The sequence below is a fragment of the Pholis gunnellus genome (assembly GCF_910591455.1).
Source record: "Pholis gunnellus genome assembly, chromosome: 23".
NCBI lineage: Eukaryota > Metazoa > Chordata > Actinopteri > Perciformes > Pholidae > Pholis > Pholis gunnellus.
In genome coordinates, this window is record NC_136550.1 from 3429981 (window position 1) to 3444252 (window position 14272).

At 41.1% G+C, this 14272-nt stretch overlaps 2 protein-coding genes across 2 annotated transcripts; both read left to right on the plus strand.

Moving 5' to 3' along the window:
- Positions 1 to 3617: 3617 nt before the first annotated feature.
- LOC306714534 (E3 ubiquitin-protein ligase TRIM21-like) lies at positions 3618 to 6946 on the plus strand (the record flags this gene model as incomplete). Its single annotated transcript, XM_079184578.1, has 9 exons — positions 3618 to 3844; positions 3934 to 4321; positions 4431 to 4526; positions 5139 to 5372; positions 5489 to 5636; positions 5754 to 5780; positions 6026 to 6090; positions 6189 to 6311; positions 6536 to 6946. 9 exons carry the CDS (start codon positions 3618 to 3620, stop codon positions 6944 to 6946), a joined length of 1719 nt encoding a protein of 572 aa, XP_079040704.1.
- A 2731-nt stretch (positions 6947 to 9677) lies between these two features.
- Positions 9678 to 13122, plus strand: LOC306714535 (E3 ubiquitin-protein ligase TRIM39-like; the record flags this gene model as incomplete). Its single annotated transcript, XM_079184579.1, has 10 exons — positions 9678 to 9693; positions 10375 to 10612; positions 10718 to 11096; positions 11212 to 11307; positions 11396 to 11629; positions 11728 to 11875; positions 11969 to 11995; positions 12093 to 12157; positions 12396 to 12518; positions 12711 to 13122. 10 exons carry the CDS (start codon positions 9678 to 9680, stop codon positions 13110 to 13112), a joined length of 1728 nt encoding a protein of 575 aa, XP_079040705.1. The 3' UTR covers positions 13113 to 13122.
- Between the last annotated feature and the right edge of the window lie 1150 nt (positions 13123 to 14272).

Consider the following 14272-nt stretch of genomic DNA (forward strand, 5'->3'; position numbering starts at 1 on the left):
ATTGAATTTGTGTCCGCTTAAATGAAGCATGGATGTCTGAAACCTTTTTTCCATGATCTCATTGGGTATTAATAAGAATGTAAAACAGATGCAAATCCGTACGTCCAAACTGTATGTTGAACTGAGAAGCGTCTTCTTTTACAAACCATAAAATAAAATCTGAGATTATACTAACAAATGTTCTGTGACAGGACGCAGACGGTGACGCCAGACGACAAGTTCAAAGCTTGTGTAATATGACCTGTATGTATTGTGTTGTGGGTCATATATATATATATAATTACATTTTTATAATTCAGTGTCCCAAAATGTAAGTGAGTTCTGGATCAAGTTCCCCAAATGCATCAATACGTTCTTCCCTCCACACGATGGCTATAGAATTCTGATGTTTGGCTTTTTGCAGAACCGCCCCTGAATGAATCAAACACATCTGAAAGTATTTCCTGCAATGTCCTGACCGCTCCACTTGGTGGCAATAAAATACAAGGCAGACAGACTCATACTGTTTATCTGAAGATTGAGAACACTGTGTTAAGTTTATGACTCTATAGGTGTTGTTGTGATACAACAACAACAAAAATGCAAAAGCTCAAAGAGTAAAATGAATCTGATTCATCCCACACAGTTTAAAACACATGGTGGTCATTCAATTCAAATCAAAACACATACTAAGACCTTTTGGTGTATGAATGTTAAAATCCTGTCTCCTAATATAACATAATATAATTATGTTGCGTTCGTTAGTTGGTCGCTTATAAACCAAAAAATGTGGGATGTCTTGAAAAGATTTGTTAGGATTGGGTTTAAAATGTCCCAAATGTAATATATGTTTTTATTTCTTGTCTTGCACTCTGCACACACTCGGCCCCTCTTCTCTAACATGTCGCGTGAGAGGCCGACGACTGAGTTTCTTTATTAAGTCGTGATGACTAAAAAGCCAAATAAGATGTAAACGTGAGGTGTTTGAACACCTATTGTAACCCTATTCCAGGGTTACAATTGTTTCTTTTCCTTGTTGAACAGGAACAAGGAAAACAGCATTTATGTCGATTTGATTTGATTAAAGATTTCCCCCACGATACCCGAGAGGCTCATTTACTCGGAATCGCTCTGACGTCTTCCTTTCTCGTCTGAGTGACTGGAGCATTTTTGTCTTTTGCATCATTTTCTTTTTCTAATAATGTTAATAATAATGTCTTTTTTCTAATGTCCATTAGCAGTCAATTCTCTCTCGTGTTCAGTCACGGGAAATAAAAGTGGATTCATGAGCAGCGTGACTCAGCGGAGTTTCACAACCTCCAGTCGGAGTCTCGTGCTGGAGGACGGAAAACACCTGTTGGACGGCACACGATGAACACAAAGACTTGCATGACTCTGTGCTATATGGTGACGTTGTGTTGTTGACAAAGAACGGAATAAAATATATAACATAAAATGATTCTGTGTCTATTTTTTTTATTGTAATGATTCTAGGAATGATTTCAAGCTTGTTGGTGCATCAAATGAGTTTCTCACTGCTCAGTGTGTGTGTGTGTGTGTGTGTGTGTGTGTGTGTGTGTGTCTCCTATTATTGATCGATAATAATCTCATCTTCAGAACCATCAGTTTCCGAGTTTTGACAGAAACCTTATGACAGAAATATTACAAAACATAGCGATATTAAGTGTATTGAGAGTCTTCCTGTCAGTCAACAAAGAGAGTACTTTCACATATTACTCAAAACCTTTTTTTAAAAACACAGAATTAAGTTTTTTAATTTACAACCTGATGTTCGTAGCTCCCTTACACAAGGGGAAAGTTGTTTAAGTTCGCAATAAGAACATTAAGAGAAAGCTACATGCATACTGTAATAATTACATAAATTGTAGAGACTATTTCATTTTATGTTATAGATCTTATTCCATCAAAATAGCAACATATCGTTTTGTCCGTCGGCCTGATTGTGAATGCAGCGTTATGGCCACTTGTCTACCTGCAGTACTTCCCCTGCTTTAGTAAGCAGGGGAAGTAAGTGAGGTCATTCCATCTCCATCTCCTTTGCCAGACACTGATTAAACTGTAATGATATATCATCAGCTGCTTAATTGACTTTATTTTTAAAGTCTGCTCCGAAACACAAAAGACAAATGTTTGAGGATAAGTAGAGGGAGGTGCTGGATGTTTGCTGGTCAACAATACAAGGAGTGGAAAATTCCAACTAAACCCTTACCTGTAAACATACTGATGAGACTCATTATCTTCAATGGCTTATGGATTTGCACACAACATTGTTGTGTTTTCTGGAATGTCGTCGTGTTCTCTGAAACGTTGGCGTGTTTTCAGCCATGACGTTGTGTTTCATGAAATGCGTTTGTGCTTTTGACCCTCGGGGCCACCGTACTCCCTGCAACGGTGACTGTACCGCACTGCACCGAGCATTCATGTCAGCGTTACCATAAATTAATGTTACAACTGGAAAGACTCTCAGCAACATTCAAACTTTTCATTTTGTTTAAAACCTCTGAAAACACATTCATGGAGAACCCTAGTTTTTCAAAGATGCACGTGTGAAATACAACAATTGCAGAAACAAATGAAATCAAATAGCAATATAAGAAGAATATATGGCTAATTCATTTAATAAAAAAAAAATTAAAATAAATCAATGCAATGACAGGATCATTAAGATCTCAGAATTATTAAGATGGGCAGCAAGTAAAACGCTTCACAATTAATATAAACAGACAGATTACATCTTAAGGAAAAACATCCCAAAACACAACAACAAACTTAAAATATACAGTTATCAGAGACTGACAGAATGAAGGTATTGCTCTGTAAAACAATATTTTGAAATATCTTTTAAAAGGTGAGGCGCAGTAACGAAAAGCTTCCTCACTGAAAGAGCAGGCCGGCCTTTTTGTTTCTCCAGTGGAGAGTCTTAAGGCTGCCTGGTGTACTGAATCTACAGGTGAACATACAGGTAATGTGATAATTGCTTATACCTTCTAATAGACAGAGTAGTTACAGTTCATGACAATTAAAAGTCAAAGGCTGAGAAGGAGATCAAGACTTACCAGTTTGGATAAACGTCAGCGAAGGAGGAACTTCTTGTCTTTATTAAGAAGTCTGTTTTGCGCACATGCATACAACTGCCATCAACACACCTGTTAAGGAGTATCGGTCTGTCGACCTGCACAGGTAAGACATTATTTCTACTCATCAGAAAGTGTACGCAATGAGATATCAGTATTCTATGCTTCAAGTTAAACCGCCTTTCGCCATGAATGTGAACAATGTTTCTCAAAAGGAAAATGGTTAAGCAGAGTTAGTTTGCCCTTCGAGTGCAGTAAATATTAGTAGTATTGCATTATACACACTGTGCAGTGTGTTAATAGGTTAACCTATTAAGGTTCATCCAAAAGAATGTTTGGATGAAGCCTGTCTGTAGGTATACCTTTTACAATTTTATACCAAGGGATATTACTACCCTGGAAATCTCCACAATTAAGCAAATGTAGGTTAAAATCTGGATTCTTTTAAAAGACATTTTTACATTGTAATATGTAAAAGAAATACGCTCAATTGTTGCACGTTCATGTGTAAGTAATACAATGCTATTCGTTTCAGTCAGAAACATGGCCTTTGCGTTGTCTGAGGAGCAGTTTCGCTGCGTCATCTGTCTGGATATCTTCCACAACCCCGTCTCCACCCCATGTGGCCACAACTTCTGCCTGGTATGCATCAAACGTTACTGGGACACGAGACACAAGTCAGAGTGTCCGCTGTGCAAAGAGGCCTTCAAGACCCGTCCAGAACTCAGGATCAACGTAGGATTGAAAGACATCACAGAGCAGTTTAAAAAGTCTGTTTTGCATAATAAAATACACCTTTTAAAGCACTTTTTCCCCCCATATTTGACTTGAATTAACCAGATCTGTATTAAATCAAAAGGTCTATAAAGGGCCAGCCAGCATATAAGCCAGCCCCACCAAAGAGATCACAAAGGATTGGGGGGCCACCCAAACAAACTTCGAAGTCCGAGGAGGTTCCGTGTGACATCTGCCAGGGAAACGACATAATGGCGGTCAAGTCGTGCTTCGTGTGCGAGGTGTCTTACTGTGAAATTCACCTCACGCCTCATCTCAGGGATCCGGTGTTGACGAAGCACAGGCTGACAGATCCGGCCACCTTCGTCACCAGCCACCTCTGCGTGACTCACGACAAGCTCCTGGATAAGTTTTGCAAGAGCGATCAGACGCCTATTTGTATACAATGCCGAGAGTTTGAGCACAAACACCACCAGATCGTCTCCATACAGAGGGAGAGCAAGAGCGTCAGGGTGAGGAAAATGATCTATTTGCCTGTAAAATCACTATAATTTATCTCCATTATGGTAGCTTTACAGTGATCTTGATGCTGTATTTGTGTTCACATGCAACCTTTTGCAGATTCGGATTAAGAAAACCAGAGCAGAGTTTCATGGAATGGTCCAGGACAGACTCTTCAAACTTGAGGAGATCAACACTTCAGCGCAGTTGAGCAAGGTACGTTTTGTATTTTAATGTCTATCAATATGTAATAAGTTCATTCAGTATGTCCCCGCTTGATTTGAATCATAGCTATCACTGTTGTCTTCTTGCTCATCTTGCTTATCTCGAACCCGCTTAAGAATAAAGACACCAAAGCCCGGTTCTCATATTCTCATATTCCCGTCAATGCTCTGGCAATTTGAATGTCTGGATGCAAATTAAAAGCAGTTACAGTTGAATCCTCAGGTTTAGTAAGAACTTTGCGGCAACAGTGTTCCCAGATAAAGCACACACAAGTCACTCCAATGCATGGCATTTTTAGCCACATTAGCACTGTGGCTGCAGGGGTGTTAGTGAGTCTGTCTGTTGATCCCCCACTTTGGTCTGGACTGAAATATCTCAACAACTACATGATGGATTGAAGCCGACTGTTGCCTGGAGAGTCCGAGCCTTTAGTCTTTTTCATACAACCACAACAAGGCCACTGAATAGAGGAAAAACTCCTATTTTACATTATATATGTGAACCGTACATGTCGGTAAACCAACCAAGAGATGAACACTGACTTAATAGCAAAATAATAACTATTTTACACATCAATTAATATCGATTTATGCACATCTGCAGATAAATAAAGAACACAAGATACAAGAAAGCATTCAGGTCGCCACCAGGGTGATAAGCGTCATCGAGAAAAACCAGGCTTTGCTCATCGAGGAGATCGAGAAGAAGCAGGAAGCGGCTCACAAGACCGAGGAGGAGCTTCTCAAAGAGCTCGGGCAGGAAATCAACGAACTACAGCGGAGACGAGGCGAGCTGAAGCACCTGGAGCACAGCGACGACCCTCTCCATCTCCTGCAGGTTAGAAAAGTTCATTTAGACCAGAGCTAGATTATAGTCTACTGGATATATCAAATGAATACAATCCCTGATTAGTTTTTTGCACTCATTTGTGTGTCGCCGTCTTCCTGTCTCAGTGTTTCCCCCCTCTGTGCGCTCCGATGTTGGGCAAGGACTGGTCTCAGGTCAGAGTTCACGCGGCCAGCTACACGGGGCCAGTGAGGAGAGCTTTCACCAAGCTAGTGGACGTGTGCCACGAACTCGAAAACAAACTGTCTGCGGAAGGTCGGTGACCTAAGTTGTGGTGTCGAAAATAGTTGGATAAATCCTCGTCTACATCATTTGAAAGTGGGAATCTTTCATGAAGCAAAATAACAACTTTTTTCTCCTTTTTTGTTATAGAAATGAGTCAGGCATATCAGTATGCAGGTATGTTTCTCATCATCTCGTCACACCAATGTCCAAATTACCTCTCGTACAAACGATCCAGAGAAAATGGGCCCGCTCTCTGGGTTCATTTTGTTATTTCTATCTTAAAGTATTGACTAAAGAAGTTGAGTTGAAGCATGCAAAGAGCGCACCTGATTATTGAGGAATTATTGGACTTTTCAACCCAATAATTACATGGACACCTGTGTTCCTCTCACCCGTACCTTCGTTCTTTCCTTCTCCAGTGGATGTGACTCTGGATCCAGTGACCGCTTCTGGCTGGCTGTGTCTGTCTGCAGATGGGAAACAGGTAAAGTGTGACGGTGCGATCGCTGACTTAAAATGAGTGACAAACGTATTGGTTACTTTACAGTAGCTGATGCTGTTGTTGTTGTTGTTGATCCACAGGTGAGCCTCGGCCACCAGCAGAAGAAACCCTCCCCCCCCGACGACCCCCGCAGGTTCGACTCCTGCGTCTCCGTTCTGGGGAAACAATGCTTCACCTCTGGGAGACATTACTGGGTGATTCAGGTAGCAGCTCAGACATTCAATTACACTCAAAGGGGGTTTTTTTGGGGAGGGGGGGGGAGTCTTTCCTGATCCAATGTGAGGCTCTAAGGATGCTTTCTCTACGCTAAATGTTAAAACAGGTGGAGACAAATCCATAGGGGACTGACGAAAATTCAGATGCAACCTCGTCCCCTATTGCTTTTATTTGTGTGTCTAATTCTCTGTTTTTGTAATTTGTGTTCCAGGTTGGTGATAAAACAGACTGGGATCTTGGCGTGGCCAGGGAGTCCATCAACAGGAAGGGGGCCATCACGGTGCGTCCTGACAGCGGTTACTGGGCCGTCTGTCGGCGGAAAGGCGACAGTCTCAGCGCCTGCGCCGGCCCCTCCGTCACGCTCCGCCTCCAGGAAACGCCCCAGAAAGTGGGCGTGTTCCTGGACTACGAGGAAGGATCGGTGTCCTTCTACGACGCGGAGGCAAAGACCCACATCTACACGTACACCTGTTGTGACTTCACTGAGCCTCTGTACCCGTACTTGAACCCCTGTCTGCGGGACAACGGGAGAAACACCGCCCCGCTCATCATCTGTCCTGTTGAACAGCATTGTGAACGTGAGGCTCAGGGCTCACTCGTTCAGACGGCAACATTTACTTAAACGTCGTGAGACAGTTTAAATTAGAAGAACACTCCTGCTGAGACCACGTTATTGTAACTCAAGGGAAACAGGTTGTAAGTAACGATGGTACCAGTTAGACATCCTGACCGCCAATGAAGGCCAGACAGGAACATTCGAAGCTAAGTGCTAAAGAACAAGTCTGTTATTAAACCGCAAAGCTACATAAACAGTATTATCCAATGATTTGGCAGCGTTTAGTCGTTAACCATGTATGGATCTGGAGGTGAAAGATGCTCCATGTGAAACATGTGTAGATAGTGGGTGACAACAAAGTATTGGGGCTTGGTTTTGGGTCTTTTTCAGCATTTTTTGGCTTTTTTCTTTTGAAGTCCTAGAGTATTTACTCCATATTGTACTATTCATTTTTTGTAACTTGTAATGTTCATATTATTGTAAAAAAACAACGACAATAAAACTGGTTTGTATTTTGTACATTCCAACTAAAATCCGGTCTTTGTGTTTCTAAAAAAATCATCTTTATTTACTACAAATGTTTGGCATTCGTTTTTTATATATATAATTTGGGAGTAAAGTTACTTCAAAGTTTAGTCAGCATCCAGGACGTGTTTATAGTATTTGGTCCTCCCCTTATGAATGAAAAAAAGTGTACTGAACATGAAACATTTTCCTTTTTTTAGAAAAAGTTAGATTTATTATTTTAAGGTTCTGCTTCTTTAAAACAAGGATGACCACTAGGAGTCCAAAGTTTCTGTTTCAACTCTGTGACCACTATGACTGAATCAAAACAGCCAACAGGTGGCATGTGTCATCAATAAATGCATCAGACATTTAATGGGATGTTTACAACAGCAAAGTCTCAAAGCTTTTGTTTTAGCTTGTTTATAAAAAGATGAATTAGGTTTCCCTTCCCACACTGAGATATCTCTACAGTATTCGATGGATCCGGGAAAATTAGGTGCAGACATTCATGTTTCTTGGAGGATGAATCCTGATTACTGATTTTCAGCATCGTTAGGTCAAAATTGCCAAATTTTTTCAAAGAATTTGGTTCCTGACTAAATACTTTTCTAATGCAATACTTCAAAATGCACTTGAAAATATGTGAATGAAAGCTTGTGTTTGTCTGGGTGTGACTCTCTATTCCACTCCTGCTGCTAATCAACCTGCACACCTGCAATCCATCAACTCATTGAGCTCTTGCAGAGTATTTATCCCGGCTCTCACACTCCAATCTCTCCTCTCACTAAGATTTCTTGAATAATCTCGTTGATCTTTTGCCAGTTGCTGTCTGGTTTGTGTTTAACACTTTCCAACAATAAGAATGTGCATTTCGACATCTAATTTGGGAAATATTACACCAAAATAAATTAGGAAAGCTCAACATACACGTGAAAACAGCTTATATAATTCCTATGATGTGACACCAAAATAGCACATACCCAAATCTTATTTGGTGTACTTCTATCTGTACTACGTAGGCTACATTTAGTTTAACAGCAGTGGCGTGAGACATTTTAGTTTTGGATTCAAGATGGAAAGTCCATCCCATTCTCGTCAACTTCCTGCGCGGAGCTTTAAACACACTTCACATAAAGAATATTTGTAATAATTCTTGTCTAATTACCTGTTAGCTCCTGCTCGTCAGAGTTAAATCACCTTCCCATCATCGCTCAAACACTCTGGTACGTCTTGTTCCTCGACTTTGGTAAACTCCATCCTGAGGTCATGTTGTTGAGCTCGTGCAGGAAAGGGTTGGTCCTCAGCTGCGGACTGAACTGTGCGGGAATTTTTGATTCCCAGTGCTGTAATTAAATATTTAGGTCATTATTTCCATGCATGTGTGTGATTGTGCAGCAGCCAAAACGGGATCAATTATGACTGACCACAAATGAGTGTGTGTGTGTGTGTGTGTGTGTGTGTGTGTGTGTGGAAATTAAAATGTAGAATCACATTATGTCACTGTTTAAAACTGGAGGAATCTGAATGGATGATATTTAAACAGTCCCTCTTCCAGGCTTTTGAGACAAAGTTAGAAAACTCAAACATCAAATTAAACTTTTCCATTTTGTATCATCTGTACACCACAATATGTACAGTACTGTTTAGATATTGTTTTAATCATTTTGTGTTCAATTAACAACATAAATGAGTTGATTTAGTTCGATGCAGCCTATGATACAACAGAGTTAATTCAACACAAAACGGCTAATAATTTATATAATCGTTACTGAGCATATTCTAGTGTGCAGATGTTTGAAAAATAGAAAAGTGGGTTGTTTAATTGTGATGTTTAAGTTTTCTAACTTTATCTCAAAAGCTTGCAAGAGAGACTATTTCATTAGTATTTAGTCAGAATCCTCCAGTGTTAAATAATTAACTCATGAGAGTCTGAAGATTTGATTGCAGAAGTTGCTCAAGTTTGTTTTCTACATTGTTAGACTTTTTTATGCATTGTTCATACATCTCTAGATTAAAGAATTGCACAAACTTTGCCTACAATGTGAAATAATATATGTTTAATCCCAACACACTCCACTACATGACCTCAAGTAGTCGAAGCTAAGGCACAAGATCTGCCAGGATGATTGAGTGATGAGGCAACATTTCAAATCCAGCGAGGAGGAGCGAAAAGGTAATTAGACAAGAGCGGCTAATCCCTCTGCAAAACAAGGAGTGTCTGTGAGTATTTAAACCAGTCTGCATCCGGCACTATATGCTACGTCTTATGAGGACAATCAGGACACGCGACATGACGACCCATCCAGGTAAGACACTGATACTTCAATCAGGAGATACTTCATTAGAATTAACAATAACTTATTACACATGCGTGAGAAATTATTATTGAAAAGTCTTTGTTGATTGGACTCCATGGTGAAGTGGTGGTTAGTGGTGCTGAGGTCAGATCAAGCAGAATCCCCCTGGAGTCCAGACACTGGTGGTGGTGGTGGTGATGGTGAATTTTACTATTTGAGGTATAATTTATTACCTTAATGGCATTAATTCTTAGCATTAATTAAGAAATAAGAATACAAAACAGGTTTCCTGGTATTATCATGATTGGCAATTCCAATATAAATACTGTATATTTACGCAAGTGCTGCAATGGTTTACACTCATTTACGGTGTCGTGTAGACTCATGCTGCCTTTGTAAACTGTAATCTTTAGGAGCAGTCTGTTTATAGTTTCTGTGTGACGTGACTGTTGATTTAAATTGAGGCAAACTACAAGACAAACCTGCCTTGTTGTACATAGCAGTTATGTGACAGATTTAAAATTCATAAAAGACTTATTTCAGAATTTGAAATTAGATGATGGGACAACAATCTCAGGTTAGACTTCTGTTTTAGAAGCAAAAATCTTCCTTTGCACACTACAAAGCTATGCGCGCCAGAATTTCACAACTAATATGGACGTTTAAGTGATATAATGTGTTGTTTTCCAGTCACAAACATGGCCCTTGCCGTGTCGTTCGAGGAGCAGTTCAAGTGCTGCATCTGTCTGGATATCCTGACCGACCCGAGCTCCATCCCATGTGGTCACAACTTTTGCCTGGACTGCATCGAGGGCTTCTGGGACACGCAGAGCAAGGCTGAGTGTCCGCTGTGCAAAGAGACATTTGAAACGCGTCCACAACTCAGGATCAACCTAGGATACGCTGAAATCATTGAGATCTACAAAAGGTTTGTTATTGAATACTTCCTCTTTCGCCTTTTCAAACAAACCGTAATAAACCAGAAATGTTTTAATTAATTTGAGATTTAACAGAATTTGATTAAAATCAAAAGGACTCAACGGGGGAATTTGGACGATGTGGTGCCGCCAGGAAGCAGGAAAAATTCCCTAAACCAACGTTTCGAGGCTGATGATGTTCCCTGTGACATCTGCTGCGGAGACAAATCACCATCGGTCAAGTCGTGTCTGACGTGCCTGGCATCTTATTGTGAACTTCACCTCACACCTCACCTGAGGGATCCAGCGCTGCAGGTGCACCGGCTGACGGATCCGGACAGTTTCATCACCGGCCACCTCTGCAGAAAACACAAGAAGCCGCTGACGATGTTCTGCAAGAGTGACCAGAAGCCTGTTTGTGTGAAATGCACTGAACACAGGGAACACAAACACCACAACATAGTACCCATTGAGAAGGAGAGGAATAGGGTCAAGGTGAGAAAACTCTTCTTTTAAGTCGTCATCTTCATGTAAACTCTCCCATAGAATCAGTCCTTTTACTTGCTTTTGACAATTAACACTAAAATTTTAATTTTTTGACCTTTTGCAGACTTCTTTGAGAGACACGAAGACCAGCATTAAACAGATGATCCGTGCCAGACGGAGTAAAATGGAGCAGATACAAAATTCAGTGGATCTAAGTAAAGTAAGTGCATGTTCAGATAGGGATACTTTATCATGTTTGTCTGTTTTTTATCTGTAAAAGTAAATGTTTCTATGGTTTCAATCGATAGATAATCACCAAGAGGGAGGTCCAGGGCAGTGCTAAGGTCTGCAGCTTGCTGATAACCGCCATCGAGAGACACCAGGCCAGGCTGGTCGAGGAGCTGGAGGAGAAGCATCAAGAAGCTGAGAGGAGAGCCGAGCAGCTGCTGGAGGAGCTGGAGCAGGAAATCCGTGAGCTGCAGACGAGGGGCATCGAGCTGAAGCAGCTGGAGCACAGTCAGAGCCCTGTTCACCTCCTGCAGGTTAGATACCTGAGAGGAATTTCAACATTTCTGTGTGTCGGCGTCAACGTTTCAACAACTGTAATCATGAGAAACCTGTGCGTTGTTCCCCATTTTAGAGTTTCCCGTCTCTCAGTCGACTCCCATCCACCAGAGAGTGGTCCGAGCTCGCAGTCCACTCTGATAACTGCATGGGGTCGGCGACGAGAGCCTTCTCCAAGCTCCTCGACATCTGCCAGGATCTTTCAGACAAACTGTCTGCAGATGGTCCGTATAGTCTTTTGGCAGAAAATGATTATCTTCTTCAAAGAAATGTTGTGAAAATCAGTGCATGAAAATCATCTTTTTCTTCTTTTGCAGAAGCAGACAAGCTGAATCAATACGCAGGTATGTTCACAGTCACACGTCCATTGCTTGTTGCGATAGTTTAACTTTGATTAGTTCCTCTTCTTACGACATGACTCACTGGTTTTCTTTTCTGCAGTCGATGTCACTCTGGACCCTGAGACTGCTTCAGGCTGGCTCGTCCTGTCTCCAGACAGAAAGAAGGTAATGTCTGATTATATGATCATTCAATTAAATACGTGACGAGCACAGCTTTACTGGGAAATTTAAAGTTCTCACATTCGTTCTGACACAGCAGTTTGACCTTAAAATTATTGAGCTATTGTTCTAAAACATCCCATGCATTTTACTGTCATAGAGTTGGAAGTAATGTGACATATTTACAAATTAAGCCAATGTTTAATGTGATGAACATAATGATAATAACGATGATGATCCACAGGTAACTGTTAGCAGCCAGAAGAATAATGCTGCACTCCCAGACAATCCTCAGCGGTTTAACTCCTGCGTCTGCGTTTTGGGGAAACAAAGCTTCACATCTGGAAGACGCTACTGGGTGGTTCAGGTAAGGAGCTCAGAAACAGGAAAACAGTGCACTAAAACGAATCAAATTGAACGTGTCCAAGCACCACAGAAGTTCAACTATTAAAATAAAACGCCCTCTAATTCTAGAGTTCTTCATGTAGTATATTCAAACACAATCGTCCTAAAGTGAATCACAAAAGCATTGACTGTAATTTGTAAATTTGTGTTCCAGGTTGGTGATAAAACAGACTGGGATCTTGGCGTGTCCAGAGAGTCCATCAACAGGAAGGGGGCCATCGCGGTGCGTCCTGACAGCGGTTACTGGGCCATCTGTCGAAGGAGAAGCGGCAGTCTCAGCGCCTGCGCCGCCCCCTCCGTCACGCTCCGCCTCCAGGAAACCCCCCAGAAAGTGGGCGTGTTCCTGGACTACGAGGAAGGATCGGTGTCCTTCTACGACGCGGAGGCAAAGATCCACATCTACACGTACAGCGGGTGTGACTTCAATGAGCCCATCAACCCGTACTTCAACCCCTGTGTTCAAGATGACGGGAAGAACACCGCCCCGTTGATCATCTGTCCTCTTGAGGAAAGAGTCAGGGAAGGACAGGACATAACCATTGAATCAGCTTTATGATGTGTCATAAGCAAGGATGAGGCTAACTGATGTCAAAATATTTGGTGTATAAATATAGCCTGTATAAAATGCCGTTGCATGCGGTGCGAAACTTTATTCCATAGCCTAAATGGGCAATGTGTAATTTGAGAATCAAAATGTGAAAATGAAAATAAAAGTTGTATTCTGAAAAATGTAAACTGTGACATTGTGTCATTTTGCAAATTGCAAATCATACGTCTTTAATGTAATGTATTTAAACTTTAACAAGACATTCATCAAAGAGACGTGGTATCCATACCTGGTATGGAATCAAACCAACCTGGATGTTGATGTTGATGAAATAGGTCCAGTATTGAACCAGTGGACGGCAGCCACTCACCGGCTGTAATTTAACCCTATTGGGGAAAGTTGGCGCCGTCATTTACGTCCACTAAAATGTTTGGATGTTTCAACATTAAGATGATATTCAACCTTTATTTATTCATTTATTTAAATTGTTTAAAGGTTGTTATTTAAACTCATTGGAATCTAGTGTTCCCTTGTATGAAGATGGAGACCCCTACTCCCTTCCTTCTCCTACTTAATAAGCAGTTCTCAAGTAAGTATTAGTCCCTAACCCTGTAATTACAAAGTGTGACTGTTTGTACTGTTTGTACTGCTCATCTGAACAAGCTCAGCTATTTCTTTGTCCCTATTGTCAGTGACAAGGAAATGCACGGCAGCTTTTTTCACGGAACACATTTCATTTCCAGGCCACACAAGATTACAGCCTGCAACGTAGCCTGTAATTACTCACTATTAAAGTTGTGTCATCTTTTGTACGGTGTACCAGTGCAGTACGTACCAATAACTATTTTGTGTTAACAACAACAATTTGGGACTGTCCCTATTCTATTAGGCTGCTCTTACAGGGTACAACATGACCATAAAACTGAGCGAAAATCTGGATGTTTCAGAGAAGATGGAGTGATGACTTCTGAATCACTTAATAAATGTGAAAATGACCTTATTACCAACATACAGGCAAGCTACATCGACAGTGTAATGTCATGGATACTCTGTCGGCCTCTGAAGAAGTGTTACAGAATAAGAAATGTGCTTTAATCAGTGAGTGCCCTAATTTGTGACTCCACATAAGTGTGAGCCGGGGAATCGATGTACCATGGTGGCTGACCAGG